The 24,976-nt window shown below is 38.2% G+C and overlaps 1 protein-coding gene and 2 pseudogenes across 3 annotated transcripts; 1 reads left to right on the forward strand and 2 right to left on the reverse strand.

The window, feature by feature from the left end:
• The first annotated feature begins 8,577 nt into the window (after window positions 1–8,577).
• LOC148914888 (uncharacterized) lies at window positions 8,578–12,595 on the forward strand. 3 transcript variants are annotated; one of them, XM_089043519.1, is made up of 7 exons: window positions 8,578–8,733; window positions 8,961–9,309; window positions 9,477–9,529; window positions 9,914–9,978; window positions 10,081–10,159; window positions 11,247–11,543; window positions 12,042–12,595. In XM_089043519.1, exons 2-7 carry the CDS (start codon window positions 8,966–8,968, stop codon window positions 12,197–12,199), a joined length of 996 nt encoding a protein of 331 aa, XP_088899645.1. In that variant the 5' UTR covers window positions 8,578–8,733; window positions 8,961–8,965; the 3' UTR covers window positions 12,200–12,595. The 3 variants fall into 3 exon arrangements, with proteins under 3 accessions (XP_088899645.1, XP_088899644.1, XP_088899646.1); XM_089043518.1 differs by having other exon boundaries at window positions 8,580–8,733; window positions 8,939–9,309; XM_089043520.1 differs by lacking the exon at window positions 8,578–8,733 and adding an exon at window positions 8,809–8,827.
• Window positions 12,596–18,964: 6,369 nt separating this feature from the next.
• LOC148914889 (uncharacterized) lies at window positions 18,965–19,473 on the reverse strand (annotated as a pseudogene).
• Window positions 19,474–19,485: 12 nt separating this feature from the next.
• Window positions 19,486–23,147, reverse strand: LOC103339211 (receptor-like protein EIX1; annotated as a pseudogene).
• Between the last annotated feature and the right edge of the window lie 1,829 nt (window positions 23,148–24,976).

The following is a 24,976-nucleotide window of genomic DNA, read 5'->3' on the forward strand; positions in this document are numbered from 1 at the left end:
TCTTACCAAGCCATTGTGCTCCAGGGGGGGTACTGGCCTAGATAGATTCTTTTTTATGCCTCAATTAAGAGGACTTCAATATTCTTTCCTTTGTGAGTATCGCCTTGACAAATATGAGCAGTACCTAAACAAGCAATAGAGCAAGACCAAGTTTGTGGTTAGTAGAAACCCTTGCCTGGGTTTTATTAACCTGTTTCAATATTTTTCCTGTTCTCAAACTAGATTAACAGTGGATTCGGGCCCAATAGTACAATCTCAAGCCCAACTCAACTTCATGTCCTTTTCTTTTACTATTTCTTTCGGGCCCCTATCCCCTCTGGGCCCGAATATTGGTCTTTCTGGACTTTTCGAAAGGTAAAAAGGCGGGAATTGAATGAAAGTTATCTATAGAGATCCTTCTGCAACTTATATTTACTTTGAGCTTTAAACTAAATAATAGAGGGTTCTTTAGTTAATCCATTAATTATCCTTGAGTCTGAATCACAAAGTAAAGAAAAAGATGCTGGAGATTTCTCAATCCAGTCAAACAATTACATGAATTGAAACAACATATGTCTTAAAAGAAAATCATACCATGGATATGGCAGAGCTACTAGAGAAAAATGCAGGAGTCGTCAACTTGTTGTCTAAAGAAAAAGTAGGCAGGTTGTTATCTTGGAATCTTTTCAAGTGTTTTTTGAGACGTTGCGTCTGGTTTTGGAGAGAGAGTCCCTTCTTCTGAAGTAGACCCTTATTATTTTTTTAGAGGTGGAAGAACTTGTAATGATGGAAACTGCGACAAGACCTTTGGCTTGTGGTTCAAGGTTAGCTGCTAGTTTGTTGATCCTAACCAGTTCGTAGAGGGAATGATGGAGGATTTCTGGCAAGAACCGTCGGTTTCCCTTGTGGAGCTTTCTTGATTTGACTTCTTTGTAGTTGAAAACCCAACTGGCAATTTTACCTTCTCGGTTTTGGGGGCTTGATCGACTTATTTTCTTCTTTGGCGAGCAAGAGGTCAAGTCGTCATTAAATGCGATAATCCTTGGCCTCCCACGTGGGCTTAGAGAACACGCTTACCAATCTTTTAACTGTAGTGTGAGATAGAGATCTGACTTTTCCTGACTTGGGCCTTTTTATTGATTCATTCAAAGAGGCCTAGTTGGGAAAATGGTGACTTTTAGAAAAGACAAATGCGAATGGGCCTGGCTTTATTCTAAAAATATGTTCTTTTTTTAAACTTGGGACCATTTTTGGCCCGTCTACCAAAATTGGGTACAAACACCTACAAATAATAACATCTAAAGAACTTATGCGCAAAAGCACTTCCATGTTGGTAGACTGAGTCACCAAAATCACTTATGTGGAAACTATCACAAAACCAGCTCTTGACACCTCAATAAAAGGCAGAAGGATTATCTAAGTTGGTGGGGTGGGACGTAAAAAGCTTAAACTAGATTTGGTGGGGTGCGTCAGGCCCATACAGTAGTGCAACGCCTAGGCGACACTTGAGAGCCCTAGTAACAAGCTACTGTGGTGGGCACTCCCCCCAAAGAAATTAGATATTATGGACTGTTATGGACTAGACTAAGTCCTGTGACTGTCTTGGATTAGCTCGAATAGGCCTAAGCTAGATTAAATACTGACCTACATTTGGTGTTGTGTCAGTCTAAGAAGTTGGATTTTAAAAATAGTGAAGACCTATGTTTGGTGTTGTGTCGGACTAAATAATAACTCTTGTAATATTTAAATTTAATTGGGGATTTTGACTTAAAAAAATATTTTATTTTAATTAGGAATATTTAATTAGGGCTGATGTGTGAAAAAAATAATATAAAATTTATAAAATTATAAAAAGGAATTCCATCCTCTCATTCTTTCCTCTTCCTTCCTCTCTCTCTTGCTCTGCCTTTCTTTCCCATCTCTCTCTCTCTCTCTCTCTCTCTCTCTCTTTCTAAATTTCCAAAGAGAAAAACAAAAAAACAAAAATCCAATTAGCCCCACACCACAACTTTTCACAAACCAATTACCACACCACAAAATTAAAAAAAAACAAAACGCCCAATTTCCATGATCCCTTTCTTCTTCTTTGGCCATTACCAGAATGATGGCCGCTCAAATCGATCAGTGGAAGTAGCTGAAAGACATCTTCATGCGATTCGACATGGACTCCGATGGCAGCCTCACCCAGCTTGAGCTCACTGCCTGCTCCGTCTCTTGGCGTCAAGCCCACGGCTACGGCTCCAAGTCCTCCTTGCCAACGGAAATGGCACCGTTGAGTTCGACGAGCTAGTCACCGCCATCTTGCGACATGAACGAGGAGATCCTCATCAACTAGGAGCAGCTCATGGAGGTCTTCGATCGTTCGAGAGGAAGAGAACGAGAGAGTGAAGGTGTTGGTCGACTCGTGCATTCAAAATAGCACGCTTCGCTTATTTTGCGAACGCATTTCATCCTCACTTTGTATTGAGCAGCGAGTCCGGTGTTTTTTAGGCCCGTTTGGGATTGCTTTTTGGTCAAAACCGCTTAACTTTAAAGTTAAGCGGTTTAAAATGTTTAGTAAAAATAAAATATCATGCTTATTTTAAAAGCAATGGTCTTTTGACTTTTTAAAAGCAACCCGTTCTTTTTAAAATTTTAATTGAAGTAGTGCGCTCTCTTTAATGAAATTTTCGCAATTCCACAAATACCCTTATTAGGTTAGAAATTTATCATCACGTATTTCTCTCAAATCCGCAGACACCAAGTTCATCTTCACGTAACCTCCCAAGTTTGGAGACAACCATTCACTCAATCTCTCTCCATCTCTTTCACAAGGTAGATTATCAATCTCTTCAAAGTTATTGATTATAATTTTCTAGGATATATTTATTCTTCAATCTCTCAAACTTTTTGCAGACGTGCTACTTCTGTGTTTTTTTTCTTCTACTGGTTGTGCTTTGCTGTAAAACAATAGGATAAGATTTTAGAAACACAGCCGTAGATTTAAAACCTCCCCTTTTTCAGTATTCAAAACTGCATTTGTTTCAAATTATCCGAACCACTCGTTTTGGCACACACACTGCTACTATAATCTGTTTGAATCAGATGACAGACTGACAACGTGTTTTGAATTTTGAGAGGGTAGGAGGATTGAATTATGTACCTTAATGTTGTGATCGTTTTGATTTCAACATTCTGCGGTCAACATCATGAATGTTTGTTTGTTGGGATTAATTTCAACATCTAATTTAAATAAAACAAAAAATTGTTGCAAATCGATAATGAGCTAAATAAATATATTTTATTTTATTCCGAATGGTAGAGAGAGCTGATTAAAAAGCCTCTGGCAAACTCAAATGACAGACAGACAGACACAGTGACTCATAAAACTCAGCCATGACCATGACTCTCACTCACTCTGACTCTCAGAGATTGATTGTGCTGGGGTTACTAAAACACAAAACTGATATATGTAAAGTATTATTCCATTAACTTATATATGTTGTAGGTTAGCTGTGATATGCAAAGTATTACTCCATAACTGATATATGTATTGTTCTTACTGTTTATTATTTTTATTTTCTAGAGAGCTTGATGAAATAAAAGAAATAAAAGTTACAACACTTAGGTGGAATCATTTTACTGTCCATTTTAGTCATTATAAATAGTTATAGCACTTTTACGGTAAAAATTACAAAACGTTTTGACACTGCTTTTCATACTCACAACGCTTTTAAAATTACAGTTTACCAAACGTTTAACTGCTTTACTTTACAGCTGATTCTTTTTAAAGCACAGCAGAAGCAGCTTTTTTTTAAAGCGGCAGTAATCCCAAACTAGGCCTTACTCATGGACTATACAATCCCATTTATGTTAGTCCCTCTTTCACCAAACGTCGGTTTCAAAGTGTTATTTAACACTGTCCTGGCTAGTCTAGCCTACCAAACATGCCCTAAATTGATTAGAACATCTAAATCCTCTTTGCAGCCTTCTGATCATCATAGGTATAATTCATCCAATTATTATAAATAAATAAAATTAGAAACTGAACCAATTTATTTATTTATTTATTAAGTTGCAACAAATGAAAGAACATAATATAATGGGTAAACTGCCGAATACCCCCTTGAACTATTACGCTTGTCGAAATCTCCACCCAGAATTATTTTTTCAGCCAATTTAGCTCTCAGACTATTTTAAATGGTCAATTTAGCATCTGTTGTCAAGTTTTTAGACTTCCATCCAATTTTCTATTAATTATAAGGATAAGTTTGTCATTTTATAAGGACAATACCAAAAAATAATAAAGAAAATGTAAAATCATGATTTCTTCTCTCTTTCTCTTTCTTTGTTCTTCTCCCTTTTCTGTCTTCTTCCTCTCTTTCTCTTTTCTTTCTTCCCGTACCATCTACTCCAGCTCTTTCAAATTTCTTAGCTCCAATTGTCCTCTCTCTACAAATATCCAGAGGCTCCATTGCTGTATCGAAATTTGTCTGTTCATGCAACAAAAGCATTTGGAGGGAGATTAGCAGCGAAAGATTAATAACGAGAACTTATAAAAAATAGCCAAAACTTGACCCTTAATTTCAAAAATGTCAATTTTTGTAAAATATTTCAAATATAGCCAAAAGCTCACCTAAATAAACTCAAATGCCCTCAAATTTAAAACCCACATAATCCTGAAAAAGAAACTTTATTAAATAAAACTTTGGAATACTTTTAACCCACGTTTGTATAGAAGAACATAAGTTGATTTATATCATCCTATTTATTGACAAATTAATAAATTTGTTCTTAAAGGGTGGTGCCATAGAACAAACTCGCATCAAAAGTAACCCAAGTAAACTAAAAATGTCAAACCAGCACAACATCAGTAAAATAGCTAATACTTAATAATCTGCAATCTGAAATATGCAGCATACAAAATCTAGCCTTCCACACCATATAAAAAACCTGGATAAATTTGGAATTCCAATGCTAAATTAAAAACGAACGGTGGAGCAAGTAAGAAACAACCCTGCCACTGCCAACAATATTATCAAGTATTTTGCATAATTTTTAACCACCAAACAAAACTAAAGCATATTAATAAAATAGGAATCCCATGATAAGTTCCAGAACGCTGCTCCTAGAAAATTACATACTAAAATGCAAATTAAATATAAAAGGGAAGAAAAAACCATAGAAATTAGGCAAGGAAGTTTAAAGTGTAGTATCTGCAGACAAGAGGAAACTTTTATGTTGATGTGAATGGAAAAATTCTGTCTTATGTTTCTTATCCTTCACAATTTAGATTCACAGTATACAATTTTCTGTTTAATTCACCAACAACAAAAAAATGTTGGTTTTCAATGGTTTTTGGATGTCTGCCATATATGTGATATAATATAGTATGGAGAATAAACGAAGAATCAAGGAATAACTACACTCATCGTTTGACTAGGGCAATAATACGTCTGCAAATGTACGTAGAAAGATTCCTAATCTAATAGAGTTTTCTTTATAGGTTTATGTGGGTTTTAAATTTAAGGGCATTTGTGTCTATTTAGGTGAGTTTTTTGCTATATTTGAAATATTTTACAAAAACTGACATTTTTGAAATTAGGGGTCAAGTTTTGGCTATTTTTGATAAATTCTCATTAATAACAGCCAAGAAAAGGCTAAAATTGAAGGAGCGTGTGTAAAACACAATACAAGAAGGAAGAAGAGGAGCTTGTGTAAAACACAATACAAGAGGAAAGGAAGAAGATTAATAACAGCCAAGAGGACGGGCAATCTTCACACCTCATAGAAATATGCCAAACAGACCCGTATTTTGGGGAGGAGTTGATAACTTGATGCAATCCCTAAATCCCATTGACCCAATCAAGAACAAGTAGGTGTTGATGAAGATGAAAACATATCTTGATTCTGATTATATGTTTATTTACACGAACCAACCATTGGTATTCACTCGAAAACCCTTGTGGATGTGGGATTGGAGATAGAGAGTCTTGGGAGGAAAGGGCTGGGGAAGACGTAGATTGCCTTCCCCTTTCTTTTTTTTTCTTTTTTTTTTTGTTGTTTTTTTGTTTTTCCAATTTTGTAGTTTTAAACTTAAAAAAATTAAAATTTTAATTCAACAATGAATCACGTGCCTAACATGCGACATTTAGATAGAAAATTGGATGAAATTGCATGAAAACTAACGGCATGGGCTAAATTGACCATTAAAAATAATTTGAGGGCTAGATTGGCTGAAAAAATAATTCAATTTGGAGATTTTGACAGTCGATATAATTCCGGGGGGTATTCATCAGTTTACCCTAATATAATATATATATATATATATAGGGGGCGGATCCGTGGCACCATATTTTTGACACAAATTTTCAACCATTAGATTGAAATGGATTGAATGGTTGAGATTATGTTTCATTAATTACTTAAATTAAATTAAATCTTTAATGCCAAGTAAATTTCTTTTTTATTTATTAGTTATGATAATCCCGAAAATCACTCAATTATCTTTCTCCCTTTTGTTTCTTATCATTTTCTCTCTTCTCAATTAAAATCATGCGAAACCTCACCATTTCCTTCCCCTTGCCATTGTCATCTACACCAATATTTAACCAAAAAAAGAAAAAGCCCAAATTTGTTGCAATATTTCTTCTCTACGGTTTGGTTGGTCTAACTCTCTCTCTCTCTCTCTCTCTCTAACATATGAATGGCCTACAAGATTTAGCTTTTATTCATTATGATTAATAATAACATTAGAAAATATATGACAAAAGACAGTTTGCTTGCAGTTCATTGTGTGTGTGTGGGTGGGGTGTTATCCCCAAGCCTTTTCTTCGAGAGTCATAATCTATGTATATCTATAACAACCCAAAAAATAAGCAGTGAAAAAAAAAAGCAAAAAACAAAGTTAGGGATGGAGAAGAAAAAGAATCAGAAACATGTAAAGCTTTAGAAGAAAGAGGAGGATGAGAAAGTCATTAACTGAAGAATTCTAGAGGATAGAGAACGATGAAATAGGAAGATTTGATAAAACATTCATTGAGGATAGAGAAATAAGAAAGAGAAAGTCGATTAATAATTATTTTCAATATATATTTTTCTTAAAAAATATTAGTTCAGTTAATCGTAGCCATTCAATCCATTTCAATCTAACGGTTGAAAATTTGTGTCAAAACTTGTGTAAAAAATATAATGCCACGGATCCACCCCCATATATATATATATATATATATATATATATATATATGTTGTTTTGGAAGTTGGGAGAGAAAGAGAAAAAGTGATTGTGTGATGAGAGGCCAAGCCAGGCAGCACGTTGAGGTGCAATGGCTCTTGATCTGTGCGGTTGAGGTCCAGGTTTTTTTTTTTTCCTTTTTATTTCTGGTACCCAAAACCCCAATCAAATTTTTAGAGTTTTGGGTTTGCTACCCTCCCGTTTCGATTGGGTGGCCCTACTTACCCGAGGGTAGAGAGCGTGCCTTGAGCTAGTTCATCGTAGTGAACGGTCCAAGAGCATCACATCTCACCTGACAAAGATTTGTTCAAACAACCAATCTCTTTAATGCTCTGCTTAGTTACAAGCTCACGCTACTAAGCTCGGGCAAAAAAGAAAAAGCTCAGCAATTGTAAGGTGTCATGTAATCTTTATAAGCATTTGTATTGTTGAGAGTTATTCCAATGTGGGACTTTGGCAATCTATCAATCTTATCATATTGCATCCCGCCCCCAACAATTTTCTGCAAAATTATTTCTGTAACTAGAAACTATATGTATTTCCTCCTCCTGTCTTCCCATCACGCAACTAAACAGTAAAAAATAGAGTCCACATTACATATGAATTTAAACAAAAAACCGAATACAGGTTATGTTAATGTGGGAGCCGCCTGGCAGAGGGTGGGTTAAGCTCAATGTGGATGGCACTTGCATGAATGCTTCTAGAAAGATTGGTGTTGGTGGTGTGCTTAGGGATTGCTTTGGGGAGTGGTGTGGAGGTTTTGTTGTGAATTTGGGGAAGGGGCACATTTTGGTTGTTGAAACCTAGTTTGGCCTCAGATTAGCAGTGGCAAAGAGCTTCACTAAGATCCTCATAGAAATGGATTCTGAGAGTGCTGTGAATCTTTTCCAGCAAAGGGATTCTCTATGTTTTCATCCTCTATCTGCTTTGCTTTCAAACTGTGGGAAGATGCTTAGGCATTTTGAGAGTTGGAATATCCAGCATATTTTAAGAGAGAAGAATGGTTTGGCAAATTGCCTTGCCAAATGGAGCCATAATCTAGATTTGGATATTGGTTAGGCGTTCTGTTTTTTTGGAGATAGCTGATTATTTTTTGGGAGTCACTCGTGTCGTTTAATTTGTATTGGTTAGGTATTCTGTTTTTTTGGAGTTTGTTCCCCCCCTACCCCCCAACATTTTATCCAAAAAAATCTTCTTTGTTATGTTGTAAATGGGTTTGGGTGTATTTCTCAAGTCCATTTCATATATAATTTTTTTTTTATAATTTAGGTCTTTATATTGAGTATAATAGTGAATATCTCATAATTTTTTTTCAATTTTGAGAAGAAAAAAAAAATTATTTTGAAATATTAAAAAGTATTTTAAAACATCAATAAGAAACCAACGCAAAGCCCGTCCTCTCACACGCCTATCAGGATAATTTTTTTCGTTTTCAGAATAAAATACTTTCATCAGATAAAAAAATTTAAAAAGAAAAACTTAAGACCCAAAACCCGTCCTCTCTCTCTCTCTCTCACTCTCACACGATGACCTAAATACAGGTAAAGAACAAAGATTTCTTCATGTTAAATTAGGTGTTCTATTATCTTGTTTCCCTTTTATTGACGGTGTAAATACTGCCCTTTTTTATTCAAGGTATAACTAGGATTTCTTGTCAAGCAAGACTGACTTATAAAACACTCTTGTAATCTCTGTAAATTGCCTCATATTGTTCGACTTTTCTTGCTTTGATAATCTTGGGTTTAGGAAAAATTCAAATATTTTTCAGTGATCATGCCGTATCTTGTTCGTGAGAATCTATTCCTCGGCAACATCCGCGATGCGACAGAGGTTATCCGAAATGGCAGCAAAGAGATCACACATATTCTCTGTGCAATTCCCACAAAGGAAATCAAGGTCTATGATGGCGGGTCTGTTGGTGGGTCAGCTTATGTTGGTGATGGGTCGATAAGCTTTCGTGCAGGCAAGGATTTGAAGCTGGAGAGGATGGGGGTTCCGCTAAGAGATTCGGGCGATGAGAATTTATTGGATTATTTGGATGCGTGTGTGGATTTTATTGATAAGGGTAGAAAAAAGGGTTCTGTTTTGGTGCATTGCCTTGCTGGTGTTTCCAGAAGGTACATATTGCTTTCTCAGTTTATGATTTTTAGTTTTTTAGAATAACAAGAGTATACTAATAATGTGGAAATTATTCAGAACAGGCTTAAATTCTGATAGCTTTTTTAGTTTTCTGAATTGTCAAGTTTAAAGTGTTTACACCCTTGTTTGCATTTGTTTGTTGCAGTGCATCTATCATTACAGCATATCTGATGAGAACAGAGCATTTATCACAAGAAGGTGTGAACAAATCATTGCTTGTTTTAAGTATCGCCAGTCTTCGTATATAACTACATGTTGCTGTTATATTTTTGGAATCCAAATAGCTGCTTTTGTTTCTTCAGTTCAGATAAAAATTAGTTTCACAAGCTTGTATGACTTTAAAAATGGAAGATGATTTTGACACTCCACACTCATTTACTCTCTCACACAAGAAGAGTGCCAAAATCATGTGGTCCTCTTGTGTGAGAGAGTAGAGGAGTGTAGAAGGTGGTAGTTGGAGTGCCAAAATCATCACCCTTTGAAATATATGAATTCCTGAGCAATAGAATTGAAGAAAAGGCAGAGTGGGTTACAAATGCTTAACTGCTTTAGTCTTTCTCTTCCTCTTATGCAATCCTACAGATGCACTAGGATCCCTGAGGCAAAGCTGTGAGTTTGTTTGCCCCAATGATGGTTTTCTAGATCAGGTGATTCAAGGAACTCTTATGTAACATCTTGTACAAGGTTAGACTACTTTCTGCTAAGCCAGCCCATAGTGAATTTTACTCTTTTCTTTTATCGTGTTGCAGCTCAAAATGTACGAGGAAATGGGCTTCAAGGTTGATCGTGCCAGCCCCATATACAAGTCTTTTCGCCTGAAAGTATTGGGTACAGTTTTATTTTTTCTTCTCCATCTTCCCCTCCCTCTAAATTTATTGTTTTTCATTGAACATCTTGAATTCATGCTTTCATATTTTAGTTTTTCAAGTTTCGGTAATATACAAGATGATGAAAGTACTCCATGGGACATAGAGACTAGGCTATAATTCTTGTGCCGTTGACTGACTAGAAATTGTTGTACGTAGGCTTTTCTTGAGTCTCATGATATTCGAGGCACCAACTCTTATCCCAGCTTTTTAATACCAACTGATGAGGCACATAATATGGTAGTATCTTACTGTTTGTAAATAAATGAGGCTCAAATTTAAACAACTGAAATACTACCACATCAGTTTGTATATGAGTTGGTGTGCCTAGGACTATATGAAAAATTCATTGATAGGAAGGTATTAAGGAGCCATTGCTTACCAAATTGGTTGTATATCATTGAAGTAGGATGTGAGATAGTTGGTCCAGTTTTTGGTGGGGTTATTGCTCAAAGAATGTTATTTTGAGAAGCGAGAGGGTTTGAATTGAGCATGGAGACACTGCTGGATTATGAGAAATTGCGAAGCTTCCAAGGTTCTGAAAGGAACTCAAAAATGCCAAAGGTTTAGAATTCCAGAAACAAGATTGTCTCAATTTAGTTCACTCTATTTATACATGATAGAATCTCAAAAAAACTGTATAGAGTTAAATTGTAGCATTCAGAATAAAAATAATCTCACTTGTCAAATTAGCTTAGGGAAACCAACACAAAAAATGGCTACAATGCTGCTACGGTATCCATGAACTATACTTCCCAATCTGTTTTTTAAGTTTGCCATTCTCCTCTACCTTACATAACATTTTAGCAGAATAGAAAAAGAAAAAGAAAAAGAAATGCTAACCAGAACAGCAGTGACAACTGTGAAGGGCGTGGCAACTGCATGGCAAATGTTCTTGATGTTAATTACTATGTGAAAAATTGTTTGTCTCAGCATAGGAGACATTATAAGTTATGCCTACTCATTTTCACTGGAGGTTTCAAATTGAGTGGCAAATGTGAATTTCTGTTTTCGCTGCTATAATAGAAATATTTTATCCATCCTTTCAGGTGAATCTTATCATCATGGGGATAAAATAGACAGTTCTAAATTTGGGGCAGATCCTGGGTTGCCTGGTGAAGTTGCCTCTGGAGTAAAAACAGCTCAAAATGGAGGAAAAACTGGTACACCAGCATTCCGCTGCAAGAAATGCCGAAGAATTGTTGCATTGCAGGACAATGTTGTGGATCACATTCCAGGCGAGGGTGAGAAATCGTTTGAGTGGCGAAAGCGAAAAAGTAGCAACTTGTCTGAGGATTCTGAATGTTCATCCATTTTTTTTGAGCCTCGAAGGTGGATGACAGCAGGTAACTGTGTCGTATTTATAACTGTATGGCTTACCTTTTCCATTGCAGTAATAGTTAATCATGCAACAGAGCTCTCTTGTCAAAAGAGCTTCCTTGGGTTATTTGATTTGATTGTTATAATATAAATGCTCTACAGTTTAACTGGGATATTATGTGATCAAATTGTCACTTGAGATTACATGTCAACTGCGAATTGGTTTTTCTTGTTGACCAGTTAATCCAGTGTGTTGACAAATGATGGTATTTTAACATTGAAAAAAGTATCGAATATAGACTTTGACACTCGGACAGAATCCACATCCTTTTCACATTCCTATTTTTGGACCTATAGTGCTTTTCTTGATCTTTTCCTTTATTTTTCTTCAGCTGATTTTGGTTTCCTTATACCTTAACTTAAATGAAGTAGAAGTTATTTCATTTGAAGCATCTTTCGTTCAATGTGATTTGTCATGGAAACATGATATAATTTGATCTTTCATATGTTTTCTCATTACACAGTTGAAGGAGCACTGGAGGGCAAGGGCAAGTTGTCATGTGCACATTGTGAAGCTCGCTTGGGTTACTTCAATTGGTCAGGCAGCCAATGCAGTTGCGGGAGTTGGATCACTGCTGCCTTCCAGCTTCATAGAAGCCGTGTGGACGTCAGCACTGTCTAATATCCGTCAAGGCAATGCTTCAGTTGAGCCCCTATCAAGATAAAGTATCCAAAACCCCTCTAAGCAATTGATGAAAAGGATGCCAAGTTTATGGAGTTTCTCTTACTGTGTACCCAGATCAAAATTGAGCAGCTGCGGCCAGAGAAAATGCTTCCTTGATCTGTGTTATATGAGATTTTGGGGATTTGGGTTTTGTTTTTCTCATTTTCCAATGCAAACTTAGTTTAGGTGCTGAAAATATCGTTCTGCATAACAGGATAAGTTGAGTTTTGACCATATAATATGAACAAAATCCCTGATTGGGAAAGTAATTAATTTTTCATCTGTTATATATGAATTGCATTTGATCATTGACAAGTTCTATGACAATCAGCCACAAGTACCAGTTTCCCTTTAGTTTTGTTTTTTAGTTTAGTTTAGTTTTTTAGTTTTTATATATGTGGGAACCAATATACTGCAACTTTGCATCCACAAATTTGTTCAAATGTCTTTCCTGGCGTGCATATGAAAAGCAATTTAAATGGATCTCAAGAACGATGGTTCTTGTAGATAACTCCCAACGCAAAAAAAAAAAAAAAAAACAAAAAAACAAAACAAAAAGAACTTTTATAGGAATAAAAGGATCAAAATTGGTGAAGATGTTGCAATTGATGGAAGAAAAACAGTACTTTTGTATAAGAATAAGAGGTTCGAGATGGGAGGAGGAGGATGATGCTGCAGTTTCTGTGGGGGGTGGCTAATAGTTTTTAGATGAAGGGAACAGAAAAGGAGGAAGATTAGCATTATGAGTAGAAGAATGTGTTTTTTTAGCACAAAGCTTAAACATGATTTTAGGCCCTCATTAAGTAAATTTGTGGTCGTCTTAGTTTCCCTACAAGTACAAGACTCTTCACTGTCTTAAGTTCAATTCTTTTATTTTAGGGTAGAGAAGAATGAGAGCACACCTCCTCCAATTGATTTTGAGAAAAGTTTTACAGGAAGGCCTGAGGGTGTCCAAAAGAAACTTCCTTCATTGAACTATGGAGGTGAGAATGAGAGGCTATCAAGAATGGCTCTCAGGCTTCTGCAAGAAGTGCTACTGTTGATGAGTGTAAAGCACAAATACCACATTCACAACTGATGACAAGAGTACAGAATGTTGTACTTTAGCTGAAGGAACAGAGGAAATGACAGATACCCAATGCAATACTCAACTTGCTGATCGTACAGTGAGTTTTTTTATTTGTTCACCATTTCTTTAGAGTAGGCCACTCGTCTTATTGGTGTATTGATGAAGAGAAGAAAAAGGGCAACTAGTAAGATGGACATCCAGTTGGAAGAAGGAAAGAGGAAGGACCCTTCACTTTGTTTCACACTGTTGAAACTAAACTGAAAATTATGCAATATCTGATTTATGCACAATTCTTGCAGGAATTATAGGGAGTTTAGTAAGATATACAACCAGTTATTCCTTTTCTCTTCAAATGTAGCCATTGAGAAATAAAGAAGCGAAGTTGTAGACAATCTAACTAATTATATTTCTAACAAGAATTTTATCGTTTGACAGGTACCAGAGACGGATTTGAAGCCCGTACCATCTGCAAGGGATGTAAAAGATTTTGGCTTGGACCCAATTCATAGTGATGAGGAAAGCCCTTCAATGTGGCCTTCAGAATTCAACAGGCTGCAAAGGGAGATCATTGAACTTTGGGAGGCCTGCAATGTGTCATTGGTTCACAGGACTTCTTTCTCCTATTTAAAGGTGATCCGAGTGATTATATTTACTTGGAGGTTGAGCACAGGAGATTGTCCTTCCTCAAAGATACATTTGCTCGGGGCACAGGAGATTGGCAAACCTACTGTGGAGTGACACAGATAATATTTTTATTTGATTAAGAATTGGTAAGCACGATGAAAATCCTATCAATCTCTTTGGCCTGCCATCATTTGATGTCATTGCTGTACGGGGCTGTAGTTGGTTCCCACCTGTTTTCTTTAACGTGTTTTTGAAGAACTGATGATGAAAACGTCTGAGTCATGACCTACATTTGCTTGGTCCATATGGTATCTTTTGTGGCTTGTTTCAAAAGACGTTTTATGTGGGGAGTGTAGGGTTTCCTCCAAACAATTTAAAACTAGTTCACAAGAAGACTGATGTCTCTCCATATTGCTGTGCAAGATATCCATCATTAAAGCTAGAAGTTGTGGTCAACTTGATATATTGATTGTGCTTTCTGTATGTAATTATATTTGTATTAAACTAATGTTCTATTTTCATTTTTCTTATCAGAACTTTTTGTATTCCGCTAAGGATGAGAATTCCCAGTTGAAAGCCATTGATTTTGGCTTATCAGATTTTGCCAAACCAGGTTCGTCCTTTTTTGAATAATCCAGCTCTTTGTTATTATAAATGTCTCAGTCTTTTGGAGTTTGGAGTGGGATTTTAATACTCATTCTGGCTTACAGATGAGAGGCTTAATGATATTGTTTTTTAGACAAGAAAGGATGTTGCATGAAACATGAACAGGAAAAACTGTACTCTGTCCTCTCACATACGAGAACCATGCAGAAGAAAGAAAAAACATAGAAAAGAAATTTCCAAGGTAAGCACAATGAAGATTTTCAGAGATCGCCATTTGAGACGACTCGAGAATCATGTGACAGAATTAAAAGTAAAGAACATGGAGAAACCTGCTTGATCAAATTGTGAAAAGACCAGAAAGAAAATATTAAAAGGTCAAAACATATTAAAGAGAAAATTCCTGCTTTCCATTAGGGGAATTTATATTTCTATTTGGTGATCTTTTAAGAGGTCAGCAAATCTGCCGGCCTCTGTTTTGTGCTTCTTTGCCAGTTTTGGATATTCACTTGAGTTAAAAAACAGTATGTTAAAAAAAAAAAAAAAAAAATTAAGTGAAGAGAATAACATATTTTTTCAATAATGTTGAAGAATCAGCTGGAACAGTTTTTGGTCCTGAACCTCTCAACTCATTCCCTACTATCTAGTCAATTCTCTCTGCAAATGCTTCACCAATGCTTTATCCGACATGACTACATTATGCTGCGCATTTGTTGTCGCTTCTTTAAAACAGCTTGCAAACAAGAGGTTACTTCTTGATTGTTTAACATTGCTATGTGCAGGACTCATGGTATAAATTATGGCAGTTCTAGCATTAATTCCCCCCAAGGAGGACTGCAGAATGCGGGTTAGCTTCGAATCTCGGTAAGGAACATGCCCATTTCTTCCCTTGCTGCATGAGTTGTGTTTATACCATATCCAACCGAGTACATTTGGCACTGGAAATCAACACACGGACCGCGCAAGTCTGCTGAAGATAACATCGACGACACAATGGTGCCCCTCCGATGACTACAAAACCTAGGACTACGGACACGTGTCACGTCCACAACAGTTTGCACGAAGTCCCACATCGAAACTTCATGCAAAACTCTTATTTTCACTTCCCTATAAATAGGGAACAATGCCCAAGTAAAAAGGGTAACTACTTTCCCACCTTTACTATTATTCTGCCAAAATTACCACATATAGCTAACTTAAGCATTGGAGAGCCTTCGGCAAGTACCACACTAGTATCTGAAGCTTGACGACTGCTTCTTCTCTGTTTCCTTCTGCAGGATCTCTCAATGCTGAAGATTTGCAATCTCATCCCCCTGCCAAAGGTCTAACACTCTCTACATAAGTTGACCCTCCCAAAAAGAGCATCAACAGTTTGGTGCCATCTGTGGGAAGCGACTTCCGAATCCCACCTCTCTACCAGTCTCGCTGGCTCCATCTCCCATCCGACCCCATTGTCTCTTCTACCCCTCACACTCCGCTATGTTGAGTGAAGCTAGCCTTGATACCCAACACCATACCCCTCGTGGGGATTCATCCCGAAAGAAACCTTTGGCCGATGCGCACCTCTAAGTCGAATTGGAGCGCCTTCGTGCCAGATCGCAAAGATGACAAAGAACTATGAACACCTTCGTACTAAGAATCTCGAATTGGAGCACGACTACCGAACCTTGAAGCATAATTGGGAGAACACTCACCACCAATTCACCGAGCAGAACCTCATCCAGGTTGTTGAACGCACCCAACCGAACCAACCATCGTCTCTCGCCATCGTGCCCTAATTCAGTCTAGGCCTGACAAAGGCAAAGGCCACCTACATCCATAAGCGACCAAGTCGCGGCTTCTCCATATCTCCCCACCAAGGGATCAGCCTCATGCCCCAACCAAGGTTTACAAGGATTGCAAGGATCGCATCTTGGAGCATCGACCAAAGCTCATCCCTATTCCTGTCGACCTCAATGACCCACGGGTGGCACACCTAGGCCCCCTACCAAAGCCCACCCGCTTACCAACCTAGGAGGGAGTTGGGGACTCGGACGATTGGGAACCTTACCACCCTGAGGACTGGGAGCCTTACCATTCTGAAGCTTTTGAGGAGTGGGAAATTTATCCACCTCCACCCAACCAACACAACAAGCCTCCGGCACCCGATGCCCTCCGCCATGCTGACCTTGCTATGCAACTCCTCTTTGAAAAGGTCCGACATCTCGAGAACGAGCAATACCGCAGCCATCAGCCTCTCAGGACGAAGCCACGCCCACCCTTCACTGAGCATATCCTTAACTATCGTCAAGAGAAGGATGTTCAGCCACTTCGCATCGCCTTCTACACAGGTAAGGACAATCCCTTGACCCACATCCATTATTTTCAATCTACCCTAGACTGCAAGGGTCTCAGTGATGAGGGCATGTGCCTTATTTTCCCCTCCACCCTCAATGGCGCCGCTTTGAATGCTTCTACCGGTTAAACCCAAGCACTATCAACTCCTTTGACAGCTTGAAGCAGACTTTCCTCGACCATTTCATGATTCAGACTGATTGACTATACTCGGCAGATGACCTATATATGCTTTGGCATGGTAAAGACGAACCCCTGCGGGATTACGCCGCTTTCACCATGAGTATTCCACGCCAGACAGACGATCGTGCTGCCTTTAATTCTTGCTTTATTTATCACTTTTATTTTATCGCACTTTAATTCTCGTCTTTACGTTTAAATGCACATTTAGCTTAATTGCACTATTTTTACTTAAAAACCTAAAAATCATAAAAACATCCGTACAAAGCCTAACCATCCTCGAGCCTGAGGAAGTGAAAGAACCTAGGCCAAGATGAAGTTCCTTGCTTGGCCGATCAATCATTTGATCAGAAGTTAGAAGCGCGACATATCCATCTACTCACATTCCATTCAAGCCCAAATTCATGACTTGGTGGTGGCACGCCCAACACTCAAAAAAGAAGGACCAAAAGTTCCTTCTGTAGGGTGACTTCGGCGAAAAGAGGGAAACAGAATAAAAGGATCAAAATTGGAGGAGAGAAAAAGTGACTATGTGATGAGGTCCAATCTTAAGGAGGACACTGAGGGCTAGTTTGACATTGTTGTGCCTTTAGAAAAACTGCTTCTGCTATGATGCAAGAATAAACAACTGTGAAGTGAAGCAACTAAGGGCCAGTTTGGCGTTGCTATGCTGTGAAAATAATTACTTTGAGATTTGTTGTGAGAGAAATCAGCTATAAAGGAAAATAGTTTAGCGTTTGGTAATCTATATTTGTAAAAGTTCTGTGAGAATGAAAAGAAGTGTCAAGTGTTTGGTAAAATTTTGTATAGAATTGCTGTGACAGTGTATAATGAAAAAAAAGCGTATGATGATGAAAGTTTTTAAAAAAAAACTAAAATTATCATTAAAAAATAAATAATGTATAATTTAAGTTTCTTTTGCTGTTTGGTCCAATCAGATCTTGGACCTTCAATTTTTTCAATCTCAATTTTGTTGAAGTGAAAGATTCATGCTTTGTTGGGTAATTCCAATACCCAGGAGGAACAATAGTCAAATGAGAAGGAATAGAGCATGAAAAGGAGAAGGATAGAGCATGTAATTTGATGAAACAAATAAGGACAATATGGGAAATCTGAAAACTCCTTCACTCCGCATGCTTCTTCGTGCAATAGTTTTTAAAAGCAACCTCTTGCCGGCTTTTAAAAACTACTACGCGTGACCCCTAATTTTGAAAAAATGAGCTTTTTTTCTTTTTTATCAAACGACAAACCTTTTTAAAAATTTGCAAAAAAAGCTACTTCTAAAAGAAGCATAGCAATCACAAATTAAGCCTAAATATTTGCAAAAAGTAAATGATAGACTATCTAATTAATTCATATAAAAGACTTCAAATTTTGTTTGTGATGACAATATTATAACTTTGAACGATGAGGAAGAATATTTCATACAAGGGTTGGATAGCACAAATCCTTGTGATGCTTATCTCTAGGAAATTATATCAAGACTGAAGACAAAACTAAGGAAATCATGAGTTTAACTCTAGCATTTGTCTGCACAAAACCTTTTTGCCATCAACCTAGTAAACCCATTTTTGGAAAAGGCTATGTATAGCCTAGAAGCTGTATTGATTTAATGTCATCTTCTTCCTTGCCAATATACATTTATGGTATACAAAGTTTTATCATGTCCAGTTTCCTTGAAATATTAGTACAAAAGAAATATACGAGCACCAGGGTTGTGGGTTGACACGATACAACAACTCAAACCAAAACATAATTTTAATTATTTCTTAAGTCTTGACAAACGCTGGGAAAAAATTCATTCAAAAACAAATATCAAGGTTTACATCTTCTGCTAGGATATCACATGTGCTTTATTACACCTTGTTCAACTGGGTAACACTCTGTTTCACATGTGCAACTTGTTCTGTGCTCTATGATCTTTTCTGCAGATAAGTACCAAAGGCTGGGATAAAATCAAGGACAACATCTTTCACTTTGTCAAGGAAGTGAAAATAGGCATGTTTTCAGGACCTCTTCATGGCCAAAGTCCCAAAACTCCCCAGAATCCTGCACATAAACCTATCACCATGCTGATGATGAACTGTAGCTTTTCAAGTTTACTATCATCATCCTCTCCTCCATCTCCATTTGGAATTTGAGTTGCTTCTTTATTGTCTTGGCAACCAATTGGTAATGGACACCCGCTAAGACCGGCATTGCCCTCATAAATTGATGGGTCAACAAAGGTCTGAAACTAGTTACCTGTTGGAATTTTCCCAGACAAGTTATTGTATGGCAGGTTCAGATGATTCAGAAATGTTAAAGAAACCATGCTCTGTGGAATTGAACATGATAGTTTGTTCATTGATAGATCAAGAGTTTCTACCAACCCCAAGTTTCCAATATTTGCTGGGATATTTCTCATCAAATGATTCATGGACAAATTACCTATGCAGTGGGGAATATTTCCAGAAAGATTGTTGTGTGAGAAGTCCAATATATGGAGAGTGGAAAGACCACATAATTGTAAAGGGATGCTTCCAGTAAATGAGTTGGACCTCAACCTTAAAATCTTTAAAGAGAGCATGCTTTCACCAATGAAAGCTGAAATCGGCCCAGAAAACTTGTTATCACCAAGATCAAGAATCTTCATATCAGTGCAGTTTTTCAAGAAAGGAACTTCACCTGAAAAGTTGTTGCTAGAGAGGAAGAAGACTCGGAGTGAAGTAAGAGAGCCTAAGGATCTTAGGATTGTACCAGAGAGATTGTTGTTTGACATGTCTACAATATACAACGATGGTATATTGTTCCAAAAATGAGGAATGCTTCCACTCAAAGAGTTCCTAGAAATGTCTAGATGTGTCAAATTGGGCAGCACTTGACTAATGTTATGAGGAATTGGCCCTGAAAATAGATTGTCTCTAAGAAACAGCATGGTAATATTTGAGGACTAGAGTGGGAATGGGCCCTCATAGCGGTTTGAACTCAAATCAACAACGGAATAAAAGCTAAATCTTAATGAATTGGGCATCGTGCCGCTTAGTTGATTATAAGAGACATCTAGATAATCTAATTGCAAATCCAACTGCAAAAACCAATCTAGTATGGTGTTTGAAATCCTAGCATTATTGAGTGCCACCGTGGTCAACTCAGTCTGATTTCTAAGCCGTGTAGGAAATTTGGGACCTAGTTGGCATGATCTAATGTACAAGGATCTTAATTTGAAAGGAGGTATCCAATCAGAACTTATGTTGAAAACCAAGCAAATGTTTGGGGATAAATTGTTTTCAATTGATACTCTTCTCAGGCCTCCAAGTTTCGCGAAATGAGCTTCTATAATGGCACCTTCCCATGTGTTGCCATAGATATCAAGTGAAACCAGCGATAAAAGCTCCCCAAGACTTTCTGGGATGATCCCACTCATTTGATTCCATGCAAGGTCAAACTCCTCCAAAGATGTTAAATTTTCAATCGATTTTGGGATTGAACCCTGAAACGAGTTATACGACAAGTTGAGGTATCTCAAGCTTTTAAGATATCCCAAAGCTCAGGCAATTTTCCTGTTAGATTGTTATCTGTCAAATCCGACATCTCTAGTTCAGTGAGATTGAACAACCAAGGAGGTATTGTGGAGGTGAATTTATTGTTAGGGAGATCAAGAACTAAAAGGGATGTGAAATTGATGGAAGGAAGCGTGAGAGTGTTTGGGGTTGGTCAAAATTCACCCAATTTGCCAAGGAAGAATTCCAAGAGGCCAAGAATTCCTAGCGGCCGGAAAATCCCTAGCGGGCGAGAATTCCTAGCGGTCGAGAGTTCCTAGCGGCCGAGATTTCTTAGCGGCCTGAGAATTCCTAGCGGCCGAAGAATTCCTAGTGGCCAAGAATTCCTAGCGGCCGAAGAATTCCTAGTGACCGAGAATTTTTAGCAGTCGAAGAATTCCTAACGGCCGAAAATTCCTAGCGGCCAAAGTGCTTTCCCAAAAAGGTGGCCAAGGTCTTTTCTTTAAAGGCCATGGTGCCTTCTCAAAAATGCAGCCGAGGTGTTTTCTTCAAAGGCCGTGGTGCCTTCTCAAAAATATGGTTAGTCGTTTCCCTTTGCAAAAGTGGTCAATCATATCCTTGCAAAAGTAGCCTGGCATATCCTTACAAAAGTGGCCGAATGCTTCCTTCTCAAAAAGTTGGGTCGGGCACTCCTGGAATACCTTGGCCGGCCACTCCTCTTACAAAAAGGTGGGCTAGGGCGAATTTTCTCCTTGCGCCCCTTGGTGCCCTCCTCTCAACACTTGGGCAAGCAAAGTTGGGCCGGGGGAGTTGAAGTTCGGTGGGAGGTATCTTCGCCGAGTTCCCAATATTGGAATATTTGAATATGGTCCAACGTAGGGCCAAGCCCAACATCCAAATATTTGGAGCTCCCATACCACTAGCGGAGGGTCGGTAGATGGTTAACCAACTCTAGAATTCTAAAAACTCAAGGGGCACGAGGTTCAACCAAATGTCAAGATGAAATCTCAGAGGTCAAGGCCCAAGCCACGAATTCACACCCAATATGCATGTGATGGAGGCCTCACAAGGAAACAAATCAAGGAGATTGATGATAGTTCAGCATATTCCAAAACATGAGAGAATCAAGCAATCAGAATATTTCCACCAATGTGATCCCAAGAATTTAAGCGGCTTCAAAAGGAAAGAGTTTTAAAAGAGTTGACATTTGGCCATTCAATGGCCAGCCCATGGGCTAACGGAAGCCCTATATAAACCTCACCAAACGAAGGATTTTAAAAACACATGGACAGACAAACCTATTTTTCATCTCGCACTTTTCTTTTCCTAGACTTAGGATTTTACTTTTCATGCACCTAGTGTAGTGAGTTCTTCCTTTTCTTAGTATAAGTTTAAATTCTCGTTCAATTTATATTTTCTTGTCATTTAAATTCAAGTTTATTTCAATTGCTTTACTTTTCATTGTTATCGCACTTCAATTAAGTTTAATTTCAAGTTCATTTTACTTTATTGGTCTTATTGCTTTCATTTCGTTCTTACTTTATTTATCGCTTTGATTCACTTTATCGCACTTTAATTCTCGTCTTTATTCTATTTATCTTTCGCACTTTACTTTACACATTTGTCTTTAAATTACATTTAAGTTTAAGCACCTTTACTTTATGCACTTATTCTTCATTTGCTCACATAAAGCCTTGACCCCGAGGTAGTGAAAGAACCTAGGCCGTGAGGAGGTTCCTTGCTCGGCTGAACAATCGTTTGATTAAAATCAGATCTCAAACACAATACATCCATCTACTCACATTCCATTCATGCCGAAATTCGGGGCTTGGTGGTGGCACGCCCAACACTCAAAAAAGAAGAAGGACCAAAATTTTCTTCAATCGGCTACCCCAGCCGAAAAAGGGAAACAGAGAGGAAGCATGGGAGGTTTACAAGAGGGCAAATGCAATTCAACAAGTGAAGGGAGCATATTAACCGTGGGAAGCCAATAGGATGTAGTCTTAGCAAGGTTCACTCCTTCCAAGTTAAGGTACTTTAAGGAAGAAAGAGTTGCAAGCCACTGAAGGTTAGTCTCAATTGGGTGACCAAAGTCATTACCAAGATCAAGATAAAGCAAGCCTGAGAGATTTCCAAGATTGAGGGGAATGATTCCACCAAAAGATGTACTAGAGAGATTGAGGTATTTCAGTTTCTCTAGTGATCCAATGAAACTTGGAAGTTGGACACCTCCAAAGTTATTCATGCTCAAATCCAAGTAAACCAAATCTTTCAAAACAAGCAAAGAAGGGTTGATCTCACCACCAAATGCATGATCTGTTGCTTCGTCAACATACCCATAGCGATTGCAAAGATCAAGCATGTTGACACGTCTAGTTATGTTGTTGCAGCCTACACCACTCCATTTGCAGCAATCTTCTCCCACCCAAGACGAAAGCCGATCAGAAGGATCTATGAGGCCTTGTTTGAGCTTGAGAAGGGCTTTCCTCTCTATATCTATGCATCCCACATTATGATCAACACTGCAGAAACCAAGTTGAATGGTTTTAAGGGATAAAATTCCTGGCAGTATAAATAGTGAGGCAAGTTGGATGGAAGCACTGCAGAAACCCATAATTCTTATGCAATGAGATGATACAGACATGCCTTGTATATATAGGAATCAATGAGAATTCAGATGGTTGAGCTTTCGTACTCTTTGAATAGTTTGTAATTATGCAAAGACTTCCAAGTCAATTTGAGTTGCGGGGTAAATGGTTCAACCCCATCAGCACTTCAGCCAGATGACTTTTGTAAAAGCATGAAGTAAAATGAGTCATTATCATTGTAGGTAGCATTCCAGGCATATTGCATTCTCCAAAGTTGTTTTATGCAGTTCCCATGTATTAAGGAGCTTGATTGATTCTTGTCTGGTGCATAAGTCAGTGTCCTTGTTTCCTTACACGTATTATAAAACCTCTTGTATCCGCTTGTATCAAATTAATTCAATACAAATAGATTATTTTAAGGTGAAAGTAGCAATTTCAGTCAAAACAATACTTGCGTTGCATATTTTTCAAATAAACTATTAGAGGTCCTGCTATATTTCTTCTTTTTTATTATTATTGTTTTTAAATTCTCAAATGCTACAACTTTCATATAAGTTTTTTTATAAAAAAAAAAAAGACTAAGTTGCACTGACACGGCAATAAGGTGGAGTGTACGCGTGTCCTCTGACACTAGGACAAGGCGCAGACATGTGTTGGACATGATCAATGCCTTGGACACGTTCAAGACACTCCTGTGTCAAACAATGGTCAAGACATGGCTCGGAAATTCTTGAAAAAAATTCTGAGTTGCAGAGGAGGCTTTGTGTGTAGGAATCAACACATGTGCTGCTGCTGTTTGTGCCTAATAAAACACGGTCATGAACTGATTGAAGAGACTTCCCTTTGGCCCGGGCGCCTAGCGTTTTGTCGAGCATTTCGCCCTCCTAAGAGCAAAAGAAAAGCTGCAAAGGGAGAATTCTCTCGGCCTCGCGACCTCAGTTTTGAAGACCGAGGCGAAGGCCGCAAAAGACACGGTCTGAAAAAGCTGTGGTTGAATCGCTCACGTGGCCTCAAGGCCCCACGCTCCATTTAATGAAGTAATGCCTCTGACTTCACAGCAAAACCCACTAGTCACAAGAAGCATTCAATGCACGAGGGAAGTGACTAAGTCAGGATTTGGTGATGGGAATCAGGGTGGTTAGGCGCAGACAATCTTACAAGTAATCTTACGACTTAGGGTCAGATCATCAACCACCAGTCCAGGAAATTAAATGCGTTCCCACGGCCAAGGGGGCAGAACCCACGATCAAGGCGGTGACCGAGATTTGCCGAGATTTATGGCGGTCACACTACCATGCTTCTCAACCCCAGACCACCATACTTCACGATCCCAAATGCTGATTTGACTACCCACTTGCCCCGGTCAGGCTCCACAGCAGGTCTTGTCAGCCTCGAGTGTCCCTACAGGACTCCTATAAATACTAAGCTCAGGACTACGTTCAAAGAGTTCAAACACCAAAACCAAAAGCCTCCCACGGAGCAAATTATATTTTCCTGTAATGCACTTTCAATACCTTTATTTGCTTTCTTAGGAGTAGTGGTAGACTGTAAGGAAAATCCATCCATCAATATATCATACGACCCTTGATTTTCAAGGCGCCGGAGCACCATCTCTGTTATCGCCTCACTCACCCCATATATCATACGACCGTCGCTCTCTAAGAAGCGCGCGAGCACCGCCTAAAACCGCCACCAACACCACCACTAAACGGCCTTATAGCTCAGGCCATGAACCTGACGACCGAGATTCGTTCCTCACTCGGCCACAATCGTTTGATTAGGAGTTGAATGCAAAACAGGCGCAACATTTAAAGCATCTTCTACCCGAACCTCATCATCATCTCAATGCACGGTA

The sequence above is a fragment of the Prunus mume genome, linkage group LG8, assembly GCF_029339155.1.
Source record: "Prunus mume cultivar Tortuosa linkage group LG8, ASM2933915v1, whole genome shotgun sequence".
Classification (NCBI taxonomy): domain Eukaryota; kingdom Viridiplantae; phylum Streptophyta; class Magnoliopsida; order Rosales; family Rosaceae; genus Prunus; species Prunus mume.

Coding starts and splice junctions, on each gene's coding strand:
- LOC148914888 (XM_089043519.1), top strand. CDS start 8,966: ATGCCGTATCTTGTTCGTGAGAATCTATTCCTCGGCAACATCCGCGAT. Junction 9,310..9,476: donor CTTGCTGGTGTTTCCAGAAG/GTACATATTGCT, acceptor TGTTTGTTGCAG/TGCATCTATCATTACAGCAT. Junction 9,530..9,913: donor AGAGCATTTATCACAAGAAG/GTGTGAACAAAT, acceptor GCAATCCTACAG/ATGCACTAGGATCCCTGAGG.